At 43.2% G+C, this 13535-nt stretch overlaps 1 protein-coding gene across 3 annotated transcripts; it reads right to left on the bottom strand.

Annotated features, from left to right (window-relative positions):
- Window positions 1-690: 690 nt before the first annotated feature.
- On the bottom strand, window positions 691-11706 carry tspan5a (tetraspanin 5a). 3 transcript variants are annotated; one of them, XR_014699079.1, is made up of 11 exons: window positions 11318-11706; window positions 9553-9603; window positions 9215-9361; window positions 8938-9108; window positions 8014-8139; window positions 7848-7895; window positions 7652-7768; window positions 7480-7541; window positions 5839-5953; window positions 3610-3650; window positions 691-3516 (listed from the first exon to the last, which is right to left on the bottom strand). XR_014699079.1 is itself a non-coding variant. In XM_084545058.1 (10 exons), the coding sequence occupies exons 1-9, from the start codon at window positions 11396-11398 to the stop codon at window positions 3638-3640; spliced, it is 816 nt and encodes a 271-aa protein (XP_084401184.1). In that variant the 5' UTR covers window positions 11399-11706; the 3' UTR covers window positions 691-3516; window positions 3610-3637. The 3 variants fall into 3 exon arrangements, 2 of the variants coding, with proteins under 2 accessions (XP_084401184.1, XP_084401183.1); XM_084545058.1 differs by lacking the exon at window positions 5839-5953; XM_084545057.1 differs by lacking the exons at window positions 691-3516; window positions 3610-3650 and having other exon boundaries at window positions 5597-5953.
- Between the last annotated feature and the right edge of the window lie 1829 nt (window positions 11707-13535).

Here is a 13535-nt window from a genome sequence, read left to right as displayed (position 1 = left end):
ATAGCCCAGTTTGATCAGTAACAGAACAGAATAATAACCTATGAGTAACGACAACTCCAGATTTTTTTCTTTAAATACACATATACAAAAGTAGGGGGTCCCCGCTCCATCTCTCTATCAGTTTGGGGGTCCTTGGCCTGGAAAACGTTGAAGACCCCTGGTCTAAGTCATATTTTAATATTTTTGGAAAACAAGAAAAAAATTTTAGCAAGCACATTGGTATTTAGTTTTTTTGATATTTTAACACTGGCCAAAAAATGACTTGGGCAATTATGCTATGAGGCTAACGATTTAATAAACTGTCCTTTAAGAAATTTAGTCCTGGGTCTCAGTGTTGCGTCCACTTCTTTTACTAAAACAGTGGACAAATTAAGAATAGTAGTTATTTTCATTAAAAAATTATAAAATTTTTGCACTTTCGCACAATTTATGCTGCCGGCCAGATTAGACCCCCTGGCGGTCTGCTTTTGGCCCACAGGCTGTATGTTTGACACCTTTTTTTTAAAATGTAATTTTTTTTTACACCACATTTGCATCCCCGATCGACAGACCGCCCGACTCGGCGGCGGCGACAGACACCAGAGGACGTCCAGGAACAGTGACAGATGATGTGTGGGAGGTGCAATGCATAAACACATTTCTGAGCTCCGAAGAAGAAGAAAAAAAAACACGTCTAACGCGCTGTGTTTTTGTCTGCTTTATTAATTAATTTGACTTGATGTTAAAATCAAGCCAATTTCCTTCTTTTTATTTATTTATTTTTTTAAACAGGACATGAGACAGGAAGATGAGAGGAGGTAGTTACAGTACAATGCTTGTGGGACACACCGTGATCAGCTTTACAATCGGTGACTTAGCTTTGTGGGAACAGGTAGTGGGTCTTTACAGCGTGACTGCATGAACACCCTCCAAACCTCCAAAAGCAAAAAATCTGCTTCGGCAATACTGTAACGTTTTCAGTGTCATGAAACCAAATCTAATCGTTTAATAAATATTTAGTATAAAAAAAAAAATATTTAAAAAAAACTAACAGTGTTGACCCCTTTTAAAGTAGCTTAACACGCTTGGGAAATAAAATACTGAACTGCTGCAAATGCTCAGCTCAGAAAATCACTTTAAAACGGCAAAAGTAACGCTCATTAAAGAACACTTTTTCGTTTTGTAATTCCAGATTTATACACTGCTTGTCATTCATTACGTTGCATCGATGGGATCTGCGTCAAAATATGCTTTCGTTCAAGTTGAAGTGCATGAACGCCGTAGTAAAGACTGAAAACATGTCAAACAAAGTCTTGGAAAAGAAAAAAAAAAAGTCTTAAAAATCCTCTGGTCAGTGTCGAATGACGTTCTAATACATAGTGTTCTAATATTAGCTTATTGGCAGATGTAGTAATAAGTGTGGTATATCCATATGTTGGATACACAATGACCTGGATGACTGAGAACCTTCACAGACAAATGTCAGAGGGGGTGAACAGCTACGTACGTGACGTAGCCTCAAACACACTTTATATACAACGAGTTAAAAGGCTGGAAAACTTTACAGTGACGACTTCTTCTTCTTCATGTGACGTTTTATGAACAGGACTGAGCAATACTAGTTAATCTTCAATAGAGTGTCGTACGAGGCAACGGGTTAAAAAGTACAACTCCCACGTGCTAAATACACCAATCAGCCACAACATTATGACCACAGACAGGTGAAGTGAATAATATTGACCATCTTGTGACAATTCAGCGTTCTGCTGGGAAACATTCGGACCTGGCATTCGTTTGGATGTTAAGGCTTTTTTTTTTTAAGGTACGCCGTAGCCTACGTACGTAGCCTACGTTGGTGCGAGCCATTTATACTTGTGCTCTCGTCAACTCCACCCAAACACTAGTCTCCGCTGTGTCTTTTTTGCCAGTCGGGCTCATTTTTCTCACTTCCTGCTCCACTTTCAACAATTGTGACTGAAACTTTCATCACATTTCCCCACCCCATAGCAATGACACTCCTTGATGGCAGCAGCCTGACACCGGAACACACACAAAAACACTTTAGGAACAATATCCAAAAAGGTTCAAAAAAGGCAACTGGACTTGTAGAGCTTTTTTGAGAAGACGTTTCACCACTCATCCGAGTAGCTTCTTCAGCTCTAGGGGACTGGTGGGAATTAACGGTTAATGGAAATTAGCTGCACCGGTTTCTGGGTGTTAACACAACAAGCAAGTTCCAGGAGGAGTTCCTATTTAAACCTCAGACTTCCCACCAGTCCCCTAGAACTGAAGAAGCTACTCGGATGAGTGGTGAAACGTCTTCTCAAAAAAGCTCTACAAGTCCAGTTGCCTTTTTTGAACCTTTGTTGGATATACCATGACCTGGATGACTGAGAACCTTCACAGGCTTTCGGAACAACTTAAAAAACACATGAAGAACAGCACAAGGTGTTGACCTGGCCTCCAAATTCACTAGATCCCAAACCCTAGCAAAAACATTGTGTTACCAGACACCACAGGACACCCTCAGAAGGCCCATGTCCATTCTCCGATGAGTCACAACTGTTTTGGAGGCAACAAGGGAGACCTACCCAATATTAGGAAGGTGGTCATAATGTTATGCCTGATCGGTGCATCACTAATCTTGTAGGAAACCTTTTCTACGTTTAGTCGGTGCGGGAGTTAATGGGGCGACGATATCCACGGCAAAAATGCGACACGACATCCGCTCCAGTTACCAAAATTTACGGCCGGACAGTTTCTCGTCAGGACGGCGCCTCCTTGTGGAGCTACAGCAGATAGAGGAGGGTACGCCTCCGGGACGAAACACCTTGCGCCAGGAAAACCTCCTGCCGCAACCTTCCATTACCTTCAGATGGATTTGTTGTAAGGACGTTATTTCTAGTCTTAGTAGCGTTGACAGGACAGCTTGGACATGAGAGGTAACCAACCATTGGTCGTCCAACCATGGTACCACGAGTCTAGTCCCTCATTTAATTAGCTAAACAGTCACTGAACACGAACAGTAGCGGGGTAAATTCTTGGTTAGTGCAACAACAACAACAACAACAACAACAACATCAACAGCCGTGTTCAGGTTCCTAGAGACTACTTGAATCATGTAGTGCAAGTTTCTTTGCAACGTCCTCGTACGGTGCCGCCTCAGTCCTGCGCCAAGTGGTAGAAAGGTACGCGACAAAAAAAAAACAACGTACGCCTCGGCTTCTTTTACAGCTTCCTCTACGATGAATTTAGCGACAGGCCGTGAGCTTCCACTAGTGAAAAATACAGATCTAATATCAAAAAGGTTTATCAAAACTCTTACTCCCTACATGTCGGCTATCAAAACTGCGTGTAGTGCATCACGTCGAACCATTTTTTTTTTCTTACAGTAGTTACACACAGTGTTTATATATATTTTATATGTGTATACGGAGCTGTTTCACACGTTAGTGCCTTGCTAAAAGGTGCTGGTTCAGTGAGGGAAATGGTGCAAGTGACTCCAGGCGCTCCCCGACGGCGAGTTCAAAGATGGAGCTGAAGAAAATAAGACAAAACTGAATGAATACCAATTTTTTTATTTTTTTACGTGATCCAACTTCTTTTACTTTTAAAATGTGTTTTTGTTACCTGGTAGAATGGAAACGCTGCCTCGGCTTTAGGTAAAGAAACTGGAGAAGAGACGGAAAGAGAGAAGAGAGTTCATTAGAATAACAAACAAAAAAGTAAAATTCGCAAATCAGAAACTAGGATCCAAGACTCCGGGGTTTTACAAAGCAGATAAGAGAGAGCTGGACTGAGTAGAGAAAACAAAAGGATTGTTCAGACTCCAGGGCTGCCAACCATCCTGACTCTAGTGCAGTAGGTGGGTCGGTGGAATGCGAGGATTTCTAATGTATTATGATGTAATTTTTACGAACACTGACAAATTACGCTTGTTACATACTCCGCGAGAAGCGAGGAATTTGTTCTCGTCCACGTGAGCAAGAACAAGAACAAAGTTCGTTCTGGCACGCTCATTTAAACTCAAGCGCCGAACTCCAGGGAAGTTCTCAAAGAGTCCGCCCACTGCAGCGTACGTCACACACGCTAAGCATTGTGGGAGATGCGGGAGACTGATGACGACTTTTCTTATTATTTTCGGACGTCGGACGGTCGTTTTGACGACAGTGTCCGTCAGATCACACCTGGGATCTCTACCTGGGCATGATTAGCGGTCACACTGCAAACATTGGCATCTGGGAGCTCACAGAGTGGCCGCTAGCATTTCTGCTTTTCGGCTTTAGCCACACCCACTTCCAATTTCTGACCAATTGCAGAATAGTAACCGGACAGCACACAAGAAAAAAGAAGTTCTGCCCGGTTGACGTGTCGAGAACAAGCTGCGAGAACAAATTTCTTGCTTCTCGTGGAGTATGTAACGGCCTTTATCCTCGTATAGAGAAAATCCTGACACGTCTCTTTGGGAGGATACAACTTTCAAAGAAAACAACATGTGAAATATAATTGTTTTTGAACCCACCTGACATTACTCTGTCCTACTTCTTCAACACGTTGAAGAACACGTCAACTTTCTAATTGAGCATTAGTTTGGTTTGCATTTGTTTTGGATTTTGTGCTAAAGTAATTGGTTCTGGTTGCACATATGTGTTTCAAACATCTGCACTTAAACTTAATAAGCGGGTTCCTAACCTACTATCCAACTGCTAGGTACTGGCTCTATAGCTAGCTAGCTAGCTCGCTAGCTAACACAACCAAATACTGAAACATCTGGAGGTGCTGCGTGGAGAGCAAAGGAAGCCAGCCCTCCCCTTTTCTGACGTATGGAGTCTGGACAGTGTTGCCTTGTAAAGTTTTAGTGTTTTTAATTATCATCAGTTATTAAATCTACGATCGGCAAGTTGCTATAACTCCTACTGCTCGTTTCTACTTTAATATCAGTTCATTGATTAAAGTGGCAATCTCCAAGATCTCCTTTCCTTTCTTATTACATCTACGTCAATAGGCGTCAATTGCAGGAGTCTCCTGTGTGACATCGGTTGGACGTTTGAATATTAGCTCTCCTTACCCCCTAAAGCAGAAAGACGGGGGCTAGAACATTCGTACCCAACCACACAGATTGTGATTTTGCGCAGCATGGATTGGACTCTCTTATAATTTCATTGGCGGGAGATGAGCTCAGCCCCGGTTGTCCTATCACCTCATCTGGCACCAACTAGCGTCTTAGGTCCTGTTTGCACGGGACTAATTTTATCTGGGCACCTCGAGTCATTTTTAATAATTGCGGATGTCGTCTGTGATCTCAGTCCCGTGTGAGTCGGCCATGTCGGTGATTTGTAAAATAAAAATGGCCTCTTTTTGATTTAAGAATCACGAAGGCTGTGCTATAAATCAAAGTTTGGACAGATGTTGGGATGGACAGATGTGTTGGATTTTATTATGTCACCAGTATAGGTGGAAATACATATATCCAAATTTGAACAATAACTAAAGCTGTCAGAAAGTGTAGAGGTTTAAAATGTTCTCTGACAGGTAGTGGAGTGAAACGAAAAGTAGCCGGAAAGAGACGTCATAACCCTAAGTCACACGGAAACACATACGTAGGTGGTAATTTCTAAATCACACGTAGTCCCCAGGTAAAACTAATCCCGTGCGAAACATTTATTTAAATGAAGATCTTTCCGAGACTGCCACCTTAACATGATTAAACAGTGACAACAGCACACTCCTGCTTCCACACAACACTCCTAGGGTTAGCGTGACAACCCAACAGCTCCACACACACACACCAAGCAGAGAAACATTCACGGCAACGCTCGACAGAAGACACAGAACACCGAATGGATCCATCACACCCACCAGCAAACAAACACACGTGCAGCATGTGTGTGCGTGAGCGTCTCATGAGTAGTAAGCCGGTGCTTTCTTGCTGGAGTGTGGTGGGAGTCGGCGCATGAAGAGAGGGGGGGGCACCCTGATGAAGCATGGAAGAGGAGGAGGAGGAGGAAGAATGAGGCGTGAGGTGAGTTCTGGCATCGTGATGGAGAGCTCAAACAACCCACACTTGTATTTTAATTGATGAGGAAGCTGGTGACAGATGGCCTGTCGCCTTTCCTCTCCGCTTCTGTCAGTTTAAAGGAAGAAGGCTTAAGGTTGCCTAGGACCCTGGCCTCAGATCTTGCTGCTCAAAACTTAATTTCATGATTTATTTTTCTTATTTCCCCAATTGTCCATTCATCTATTTTGTCTCACACCATTTTGACAGAACCTATGCTAACAAGATACCGATAGATACCAAATTCCCTACGTAGATAGATACCCTACGTAGATCCAAGCGCCGAAATGTAACTACGAGCCGCGGCGACGCAGACCACAAGAGCTGTGATTGGTCCGCTTGGTAGTAGCTGCTTCTCCAACTCGGCAATTTCCGAATCGATTGTTTTGGATCAATAAAGATGGAACACGTCCAGGAAAGGTTAATCGAGGAACATTTGTACGGCTCGTCTTTTGGCGAAATCTCGGCGAAAGTTTCAGTCGCCGTTGTTGAAAGTGAAGCAGGAAGTGGAAACAAAAATTAACCCAACTGGCAAAAAAGACACAGCGCCCACTAGTGTTTGGGTGGAGTTATTACAGAGCGAGACAGACTGACGAGCGCCAACGTAGGCTACGTACGTAGGTTACGGGGTCTATGAGCCTTAACTTGTGAGCACAGGATGCAGATCCCAGTTCAGACCAAACAACAGCGGCCCCGACAATAACACTAACCCTGAAAAACGCACGGCATCTGAGCTACGAGTGGACGTTGGACTCGACAACTGACGGTCGCCTGCGTCGGTTCGTCGTAATTACTGGCACTACATCCCAACTAAACAACTAGCAACCCATAACCCCAAACGGGGCGGTAAAGGTTACCAGCTTCTGGTTTAGATTCCTGTTTCCTGCATGTTTGTCCCCGGCACCGTGTTGGCATGACACAGGTCGAAATCAAGCTGTGATCGTCGGGGACATCCAAAAAAAAGGTTCAAAAAAGGCAACTGGACTTGTAGAGTTTGTTTGAGAAGACGTTTCACCACTCATCCGAGTAGTTCCTTCAGTTCTAGGGGACTGGTGGGAAGTCTGAGGTTTAAATAGGAACTTGCTAGTTATGTTAACAACCAGAAGCCGGTGCAGCTAATTTACGAGTCGGGGACTAACGTGTAGTTTGACGATTGTAGTTTTAGATGTTCTTCAGCAAAATAGGCGAATGGACTTTGTGCGAACAAGACGATCCGGGACAAGATGACACACCTGGTACAGCATGTCATTTTTAGAGCCAAATATAACTCAGTAGTTTTGCTTTTAGTCCTTTCCTAAACAGACTGTTAAGCGTTACTCACTTTCAATGCATCAACATAAAATAACAGAAAGACATGGAGGCAAATCAAACGATGGTGTGTATGATAGATGAAAAGCGCCGCGTGCATGAGGATGAATGAGTAGAGGTTGCAGAGGTTTTCTCACCAGCTCGCCCGCACGGCTTCGATGTCACTCACTAAATTCTGGGCCAAACAGATTCCAAAAATCTGTAGATGGAAGAAAAAACACACAAAAAAACAACAACATACATTGGCAACTAAATGAAATCATGGGACGACGTATATGTGTTTTCCAGGAGCCGGTTAACGGATCTGACCTGCAGCAGCGCTACTCCAATGAAGATCCCGGCCACCAAGGTGAGGTTGTCTTGCAGCCACTTCTCAAACTGCGGCACGCAGCCTTTCACGTTGATGTGATCCTTCTGCTCCGCGTCCTGCGCAAACATGACTCACTCCTTTAAAGTATACGTTTTGAAACCAGTGTTGAATTTAGAAAACGGACGAATCACTTACGGGTTTAGCTCGGACGTCATATCCACACTGGGTGTTTATGACATCCTCCTAGAGACGACGCAGAGAGGAAACCTGATTAGGAAGTGAGCTGCTGCGCAAAGAGTTTAGCCACGCTAACAACGCTTTAAGGTGCACAGGGGAAGTGTGTTAGCGCTACGGGTCATACCGCCGGGTCCTTGGTGCAGCAGGAGAAGGGAACGCCGCATTTTTCCCGACTGGGGTTCCCGTCGGTGCAGTTGAAGTAGATGTTCAGGTTCCAGTCGTCCGCTCCAAACGCACCGCAGCACTCCCACTGCAGTCAGGAGAGAAACGCGCCTTCTTTATTAAAGGGTAGATTTATGACAGTTTAATAAAACACGACAACAAGAAGGTTCTGGGTTCTAATCCATGGGCCTTTTCTGTGTGGAGTTTGCATGTTCTCCCTGTGTCTGCGTGGGTTCTCTCCGGGTACTCCGGCTTCCTCCCACCGTCCAAAGACATGCTGGTTAGGTTAACCCTTGTGAACTGTTCAAAACCACTATCCTTTCATAGCGTTTGTGGCTGAAAACAGCGTCTAACTTTTAACTGCTGCAAAAATATATCAAATTTATTTGCATAAATTTGTTAATAAACCTCAGTCCAGATAAAAAAAAAAAATTAGGATTTTAACCCTTTAAGTGCCAATTTAAAAGATGAAGTCCCTGATTTTGGCAGGCGAAAAACACAAAATGACATATTTTCGATACGAACAATTGCGCTACGTGTTTTAATTTTAATGAATTTGTATTCGTTGCTGTGTGAATTTGCTGAGAAAGTAAGAATTAAGAACATATTGTTTCAGATTGTAATTCCAGTACACTAGTGTAGTATTTTTTCTCATTTACTCATGGACAGTTAATCCCAACACATCTGTCATCTGGCTAGCAAAACTCGTAAGTCTTTCATTTTATTAGATCAGGATCTAATGATGCAAAACTCAAATATTAATTGGAAATATTAATGTTAATACGGGTGTACTTGTAAATCTTAACGCATGTTTCAGCAAGTCTCCGAGGTCTGAGTTCAACCTTTATTCAGTGAAGAAGACTGAGATCAGTAGCCTCCAGCTTACGTATTCCTGAGTGAAATCAATGAGGTTCTGCAGGTCGATGTCGTCCCGATACGCCCGGATGTTGTTGTTGATGAACAGGTTGAGCTGGTCTTTAATCCAGTCCTTGAAGACGAACGCCAGCACCCCCGTCGTCAGCTCCAAGAAGAAGATGATTCCCAGAAACACGGAGAACTGCAGCAGAGAAGAAAAAAAACAAAAACAAAAAATGAGACTACGATCCGTAAACACCTGCCGTCGCTCCTCGCTGCTGGAGGGGGATCTCGTCGTGGAAACGTACAAACTTGAGCAGGAACGTGTTTTCCCTCAGCGCTCCGATGCACCCGGCGAAGCCCAGAATGAACATGACGCCGCCGACCACCATGAAGAGCCAGACGGGGTCCAGACCCCCCAGATCCGTGATGGACGAGATGTTGGAGAGAACCCCCTGGAGAGGAGAGACGGGATCACAACAGCAGCACACTCAGTCTGAGTCGGGACAGAACAGTGGCCGCAAGTGACCTGGGACCAGATTTGCTGCATTTTCTAAATTATTTATACAGAGAAACTCAACGAGATGTTTTAATTATATCTGGTCGATTGATATTACAAGGTTTTATGACTGATTATAGCACTCACCTTCTCACTCCATGCCCACAGTCCAATGCCGACTAAGGCCATGCCCAGCAGCTGGAAGCACATCAGACATATCTTGTTAGAGGGAGGATGTGCAGGAAATAGCTTTTTCAATTTGCAATAAGCAGTTTGTCAAAATGTCCTCCCCCTGGAGATTTACAAAGCATTTTCTTATCGCTAGCTCATCGTAGCGCGTGCTCTGGCTCCGGAAAACCTGCGTTCTCTACTCCGGAAATGGCCTAACCCTCTCTGCAACAATTTGCGTAATGATGTGTTCCGTATTACATTTGAGTTACGCTTCACTGAGCGGTTGTCATGGCAACTGGAAATCGTCACAATGTCACGTCATGTTTTCTGTGGCGTCAAAAAAAAAGAGAAACTTCTCAAAAAATAACGGACACGTGAACAATGCACCTGCGTTATATATTAACTACCTAAAACATGGAGGGGGTGGAGCTTATGACCTATACTGCAGCCAGCCACCAGGGGGAGCTCTACTTGCTTTGACTGTCGTCCACTTTTTTTACAGTCTATGTTGAGCGTACAGGACGACGTGTTGGTTTTAAATTGTCACCTAAGAATTATGACCAATGATGAAATGTCAAATGTATTTACATATACATATATTATTATTATTTTAAAATGCGGGACAAAAACGTGACCTCCAAACCGAGGTACATGCGTAACTGTCCATGGGTGACATCACTTTTTAAAACATATTACGTCATGACAACTGTCAATCATCACAATGTCACGTTTCTATGGCGTCAAAAAAACACAAAAAAACATCACTTCTCAAAAAAGAACGGACACGTGAACAATGCACCAGCGGATGACATAAACCATTCCATCCACTAACATGGAGGGGGGGCGGAGCTTATGACCTACACTGCATGTCGTCCACTTTTTATACAGCCTATGTTGAGCGTACAGGATAGCATGTTATTTTTAAATTTTCACCAAAAAAATCATGACCAGTGCTGAAATACCAAATATATATTTTTTAAATGGGAACAAACGTGTTTACAAAATTGTTACAATGCGTAACTGTCCATGGATGACATCACTTTTTAAAACATATTACGTCATGACAACTGTCAATCATCACAATGTCACGTTTCTACTGCGTCAAATAACCACAAAAAACAAAACTTCTCAAAAAGAACGATGCACCAGCGATAACAGAAACCATCCCATCCACTAACATGGAGGGGGGGCGGAGCTTATGACCTACACTGCATGTCGTCCACTTTTTATACAGCCTATGTTGAGCGTACAGGATAGCATGTTGTTTGTAAATTTTCACCTAAGAATTATGACCAGTGTTGAAATGTCAAATATATATTTTTATTATATATTTTTAAATGGGAACAAACGTGTTATTTTGTGTGTTTTGCGATCATAGACGTAACAAAATGGGTACAATGCGTAACTGTCCATGGGTGACATCACTTTTTAAAAGCACATTACGTCATTCCAACTGAAGGAAATGACACGCAGTGTGTGTTTATATATGTGTGTATGTGTTTATATATGTGTGTATGTGTGTGTTATGGACGTCAGCTGAGCTGTCAGTTCACTACAAAAAGCCGATTAGCTGTTTGGGCTGAGCTGCAGCTTTTGTCATTGACATGATAACACGGTCACAATAACGGTGTTAACTGAAAGATAACCTTTCTATACATGCTGGAGGGAACGCGCAGATGCGTGGGCTAAATTAAATTAATAATAAATGGATAATAACAATAATAATAAAAAAGGTTATTACCCAAAAGAGGATGTTGAATCCAAAAATGAAGTATTTGATGCAGCAGCTGACTTCTTGGCCTTTGTAGTGATTCCCCGACATCGTTTGAGCATCGTCGGCGTCTCGGTGCGTGGAGAAAACACGGGGCCTCGCTGCTTCACGGGCTTTGTGCTGCGGGAGGGAACAGGTTCAAACGCTCCGGGGATGCATTTCTAGTCCTCGCTTCAAAGCCGCCTCGGCGCCATGACCACGGACGAGAGACGGACTCCGCTCTCCGCTCTCTTCTCCAGAGAGAGAGAAACAAAAAGAAGCGACAAGAAGAAGAAGAAATGACTCGAGTTAAAGCCGCAAACTAAATGATTTAAACAAAGAAAAACAAATGACCCTCCGCGTTCTTTCTTTCTTCCTTTCTTTTTTTTTTTCTGGTGCAAGTAACGGCTGCAGGAGGCGGTGACGATGATGGCGGCGGAGGTCGTCGGTGATTGGCTGGGGGACGAGTTGAGCGGCACGGACCTCAGCCAATCACGTCAAGCGAAAGCTGAAGCACTTCCGGTGTCGTTCTCAATAAGAGTGCTGAAAGAAACAGCGACATCGTCTTCAAGCATAATTTAATTAATAAAACTCGTCTGTTATTTTTTCTTTTACTGTATATTAACCATTATAATACACTTATTTTGCAGTTTTAAATATTTAGGAAATTCGCTTTTTATTTATATATAACTTTTTGGTTAGCTACTTAAACCTGATGCAAGTAAATATTTTTTGTCTCAACATTTGTTATATAGTTTCTCTTGTCTTATGTTATGCTATTTTTTGTATTTTGCACTATTGTTACCTGCCACTGTAACACCTTAAAGGGGAACTACTGTTTTTTTACAACCTGGACCTTATTTCTGGCATAAAATACGGTTGTTTACTCACCCATATAACTTTTGTGTAATTTGTAGTCGTTTGGGAGATATTTAGATCTGCGTATATCCATATAGTGGGAGTGACTGGGGCACCGAAACGCAGCCTCTAAATAACGCGTTATCTGCCGCGAAACTCATTAATTTCACCAATATTTTGTTATCGTAAGCTAGTGCGGTTGAGTCCGGAGTTACCTGTTATCAGGGGTCAATCTACAAACCCCGGATGATGTCTTCTGACCTGGATGATGTCATCTCTGAGCACCACGTGCGCACATGCGACGGTCAGCTTGTTTACCTGTAGTTTTTATACTGATAGTTTTTTGCAACATGGCTGAATATTTTTCCACAAAAGTTATATGGTTGAGTAAACGATCGTATTTTATGACGGAAATGAGGTCCAGGTTGTAAAAAACGAATTCCCCTTGCACAGAGTCATAAAATCTGTCTGGAAATTCCTTCTGTGTTTAATAAGAAGTTCACACACTGCAGTAACAATTGGTTTTACTACTTACAGTGAACACGTTACATGAATTCTTCACGAATGGACCAAATTAAACACAACAAACCGAAGTGATTACAATATTTTACACACTATAATACTGAAATGGTTAAAAACAAACATTAAAAGTACCCTGTTTATTCTGCTCATGAAAGATGAAACATCTAAAAATATATATTTAGTTAATACATAGTTTACTTGCAAGAACAACTGACTTGATGTGATCGTGGTCCTAGCTCGGTCCCAATTATTTGTTTGTAATGTGATGGAATTAAGTGATGAAAATGATCCCATGACATATTGAGTCCTATGTCTTTCTGCCTATTTAAGCTGATTACTTTTAGCTATCGTCTGTGTTGAAGTTTCCCCTCAACACCAATAAACATGCATATCGTCTGCATATCTAGACACCTTCGCCAACACTGAATGGGTTAGACTCGTTTTAATAGAAAGTGCAGTTGCCCCAGTGACAGAGTCAGATTTGAAGAGGGTGGGCCTGGTAAAGCACAAGCAAGGGTTCACTTGTTGAGCCTCTGTTCAGACAGTACAGGCTCTGTGTTAGCACTTCATGGAGGACAAGGCTCCCGCTCTCGTCTGTGTAGCGCAGCTGGAAGCCCACCACGTCCAGAGGCTTCGCGGCCAGGACCGCCGACACGTCGAACACGTCGTAGCCGGACGAGGGCCGCTGGTCCAGGGTCAGCTGTCTCTCCTCGAGGGCAGGGCTCTCGCTGAGGGTTCCCCGTGAGGCGGTGACGCTGTGCAGGCTGACGGTCACGCTGAGCGGATGGGGGTGGAGGGTTTTTCTGAACAGAACCAGCTCTGCGCCCAG

This window comes from Chelon labrosus (assembly GCF_963514085.1).
Source record: "Chelon labrosus genome assembly, chromosome: 1".
Classification (NCBI taxonomy): domain Eukaryota; kingdom Metazoa; phylum Chordata; class Actinopteri; order Mugiliformes; family Mugilidae; genus Chelon; species Chelon labrosus.
The sequence above is the reverse complement of the archived record's forward strand: the minus strand, read 5'-3'. Positions and strand labels throughout refer to the sequence as shown.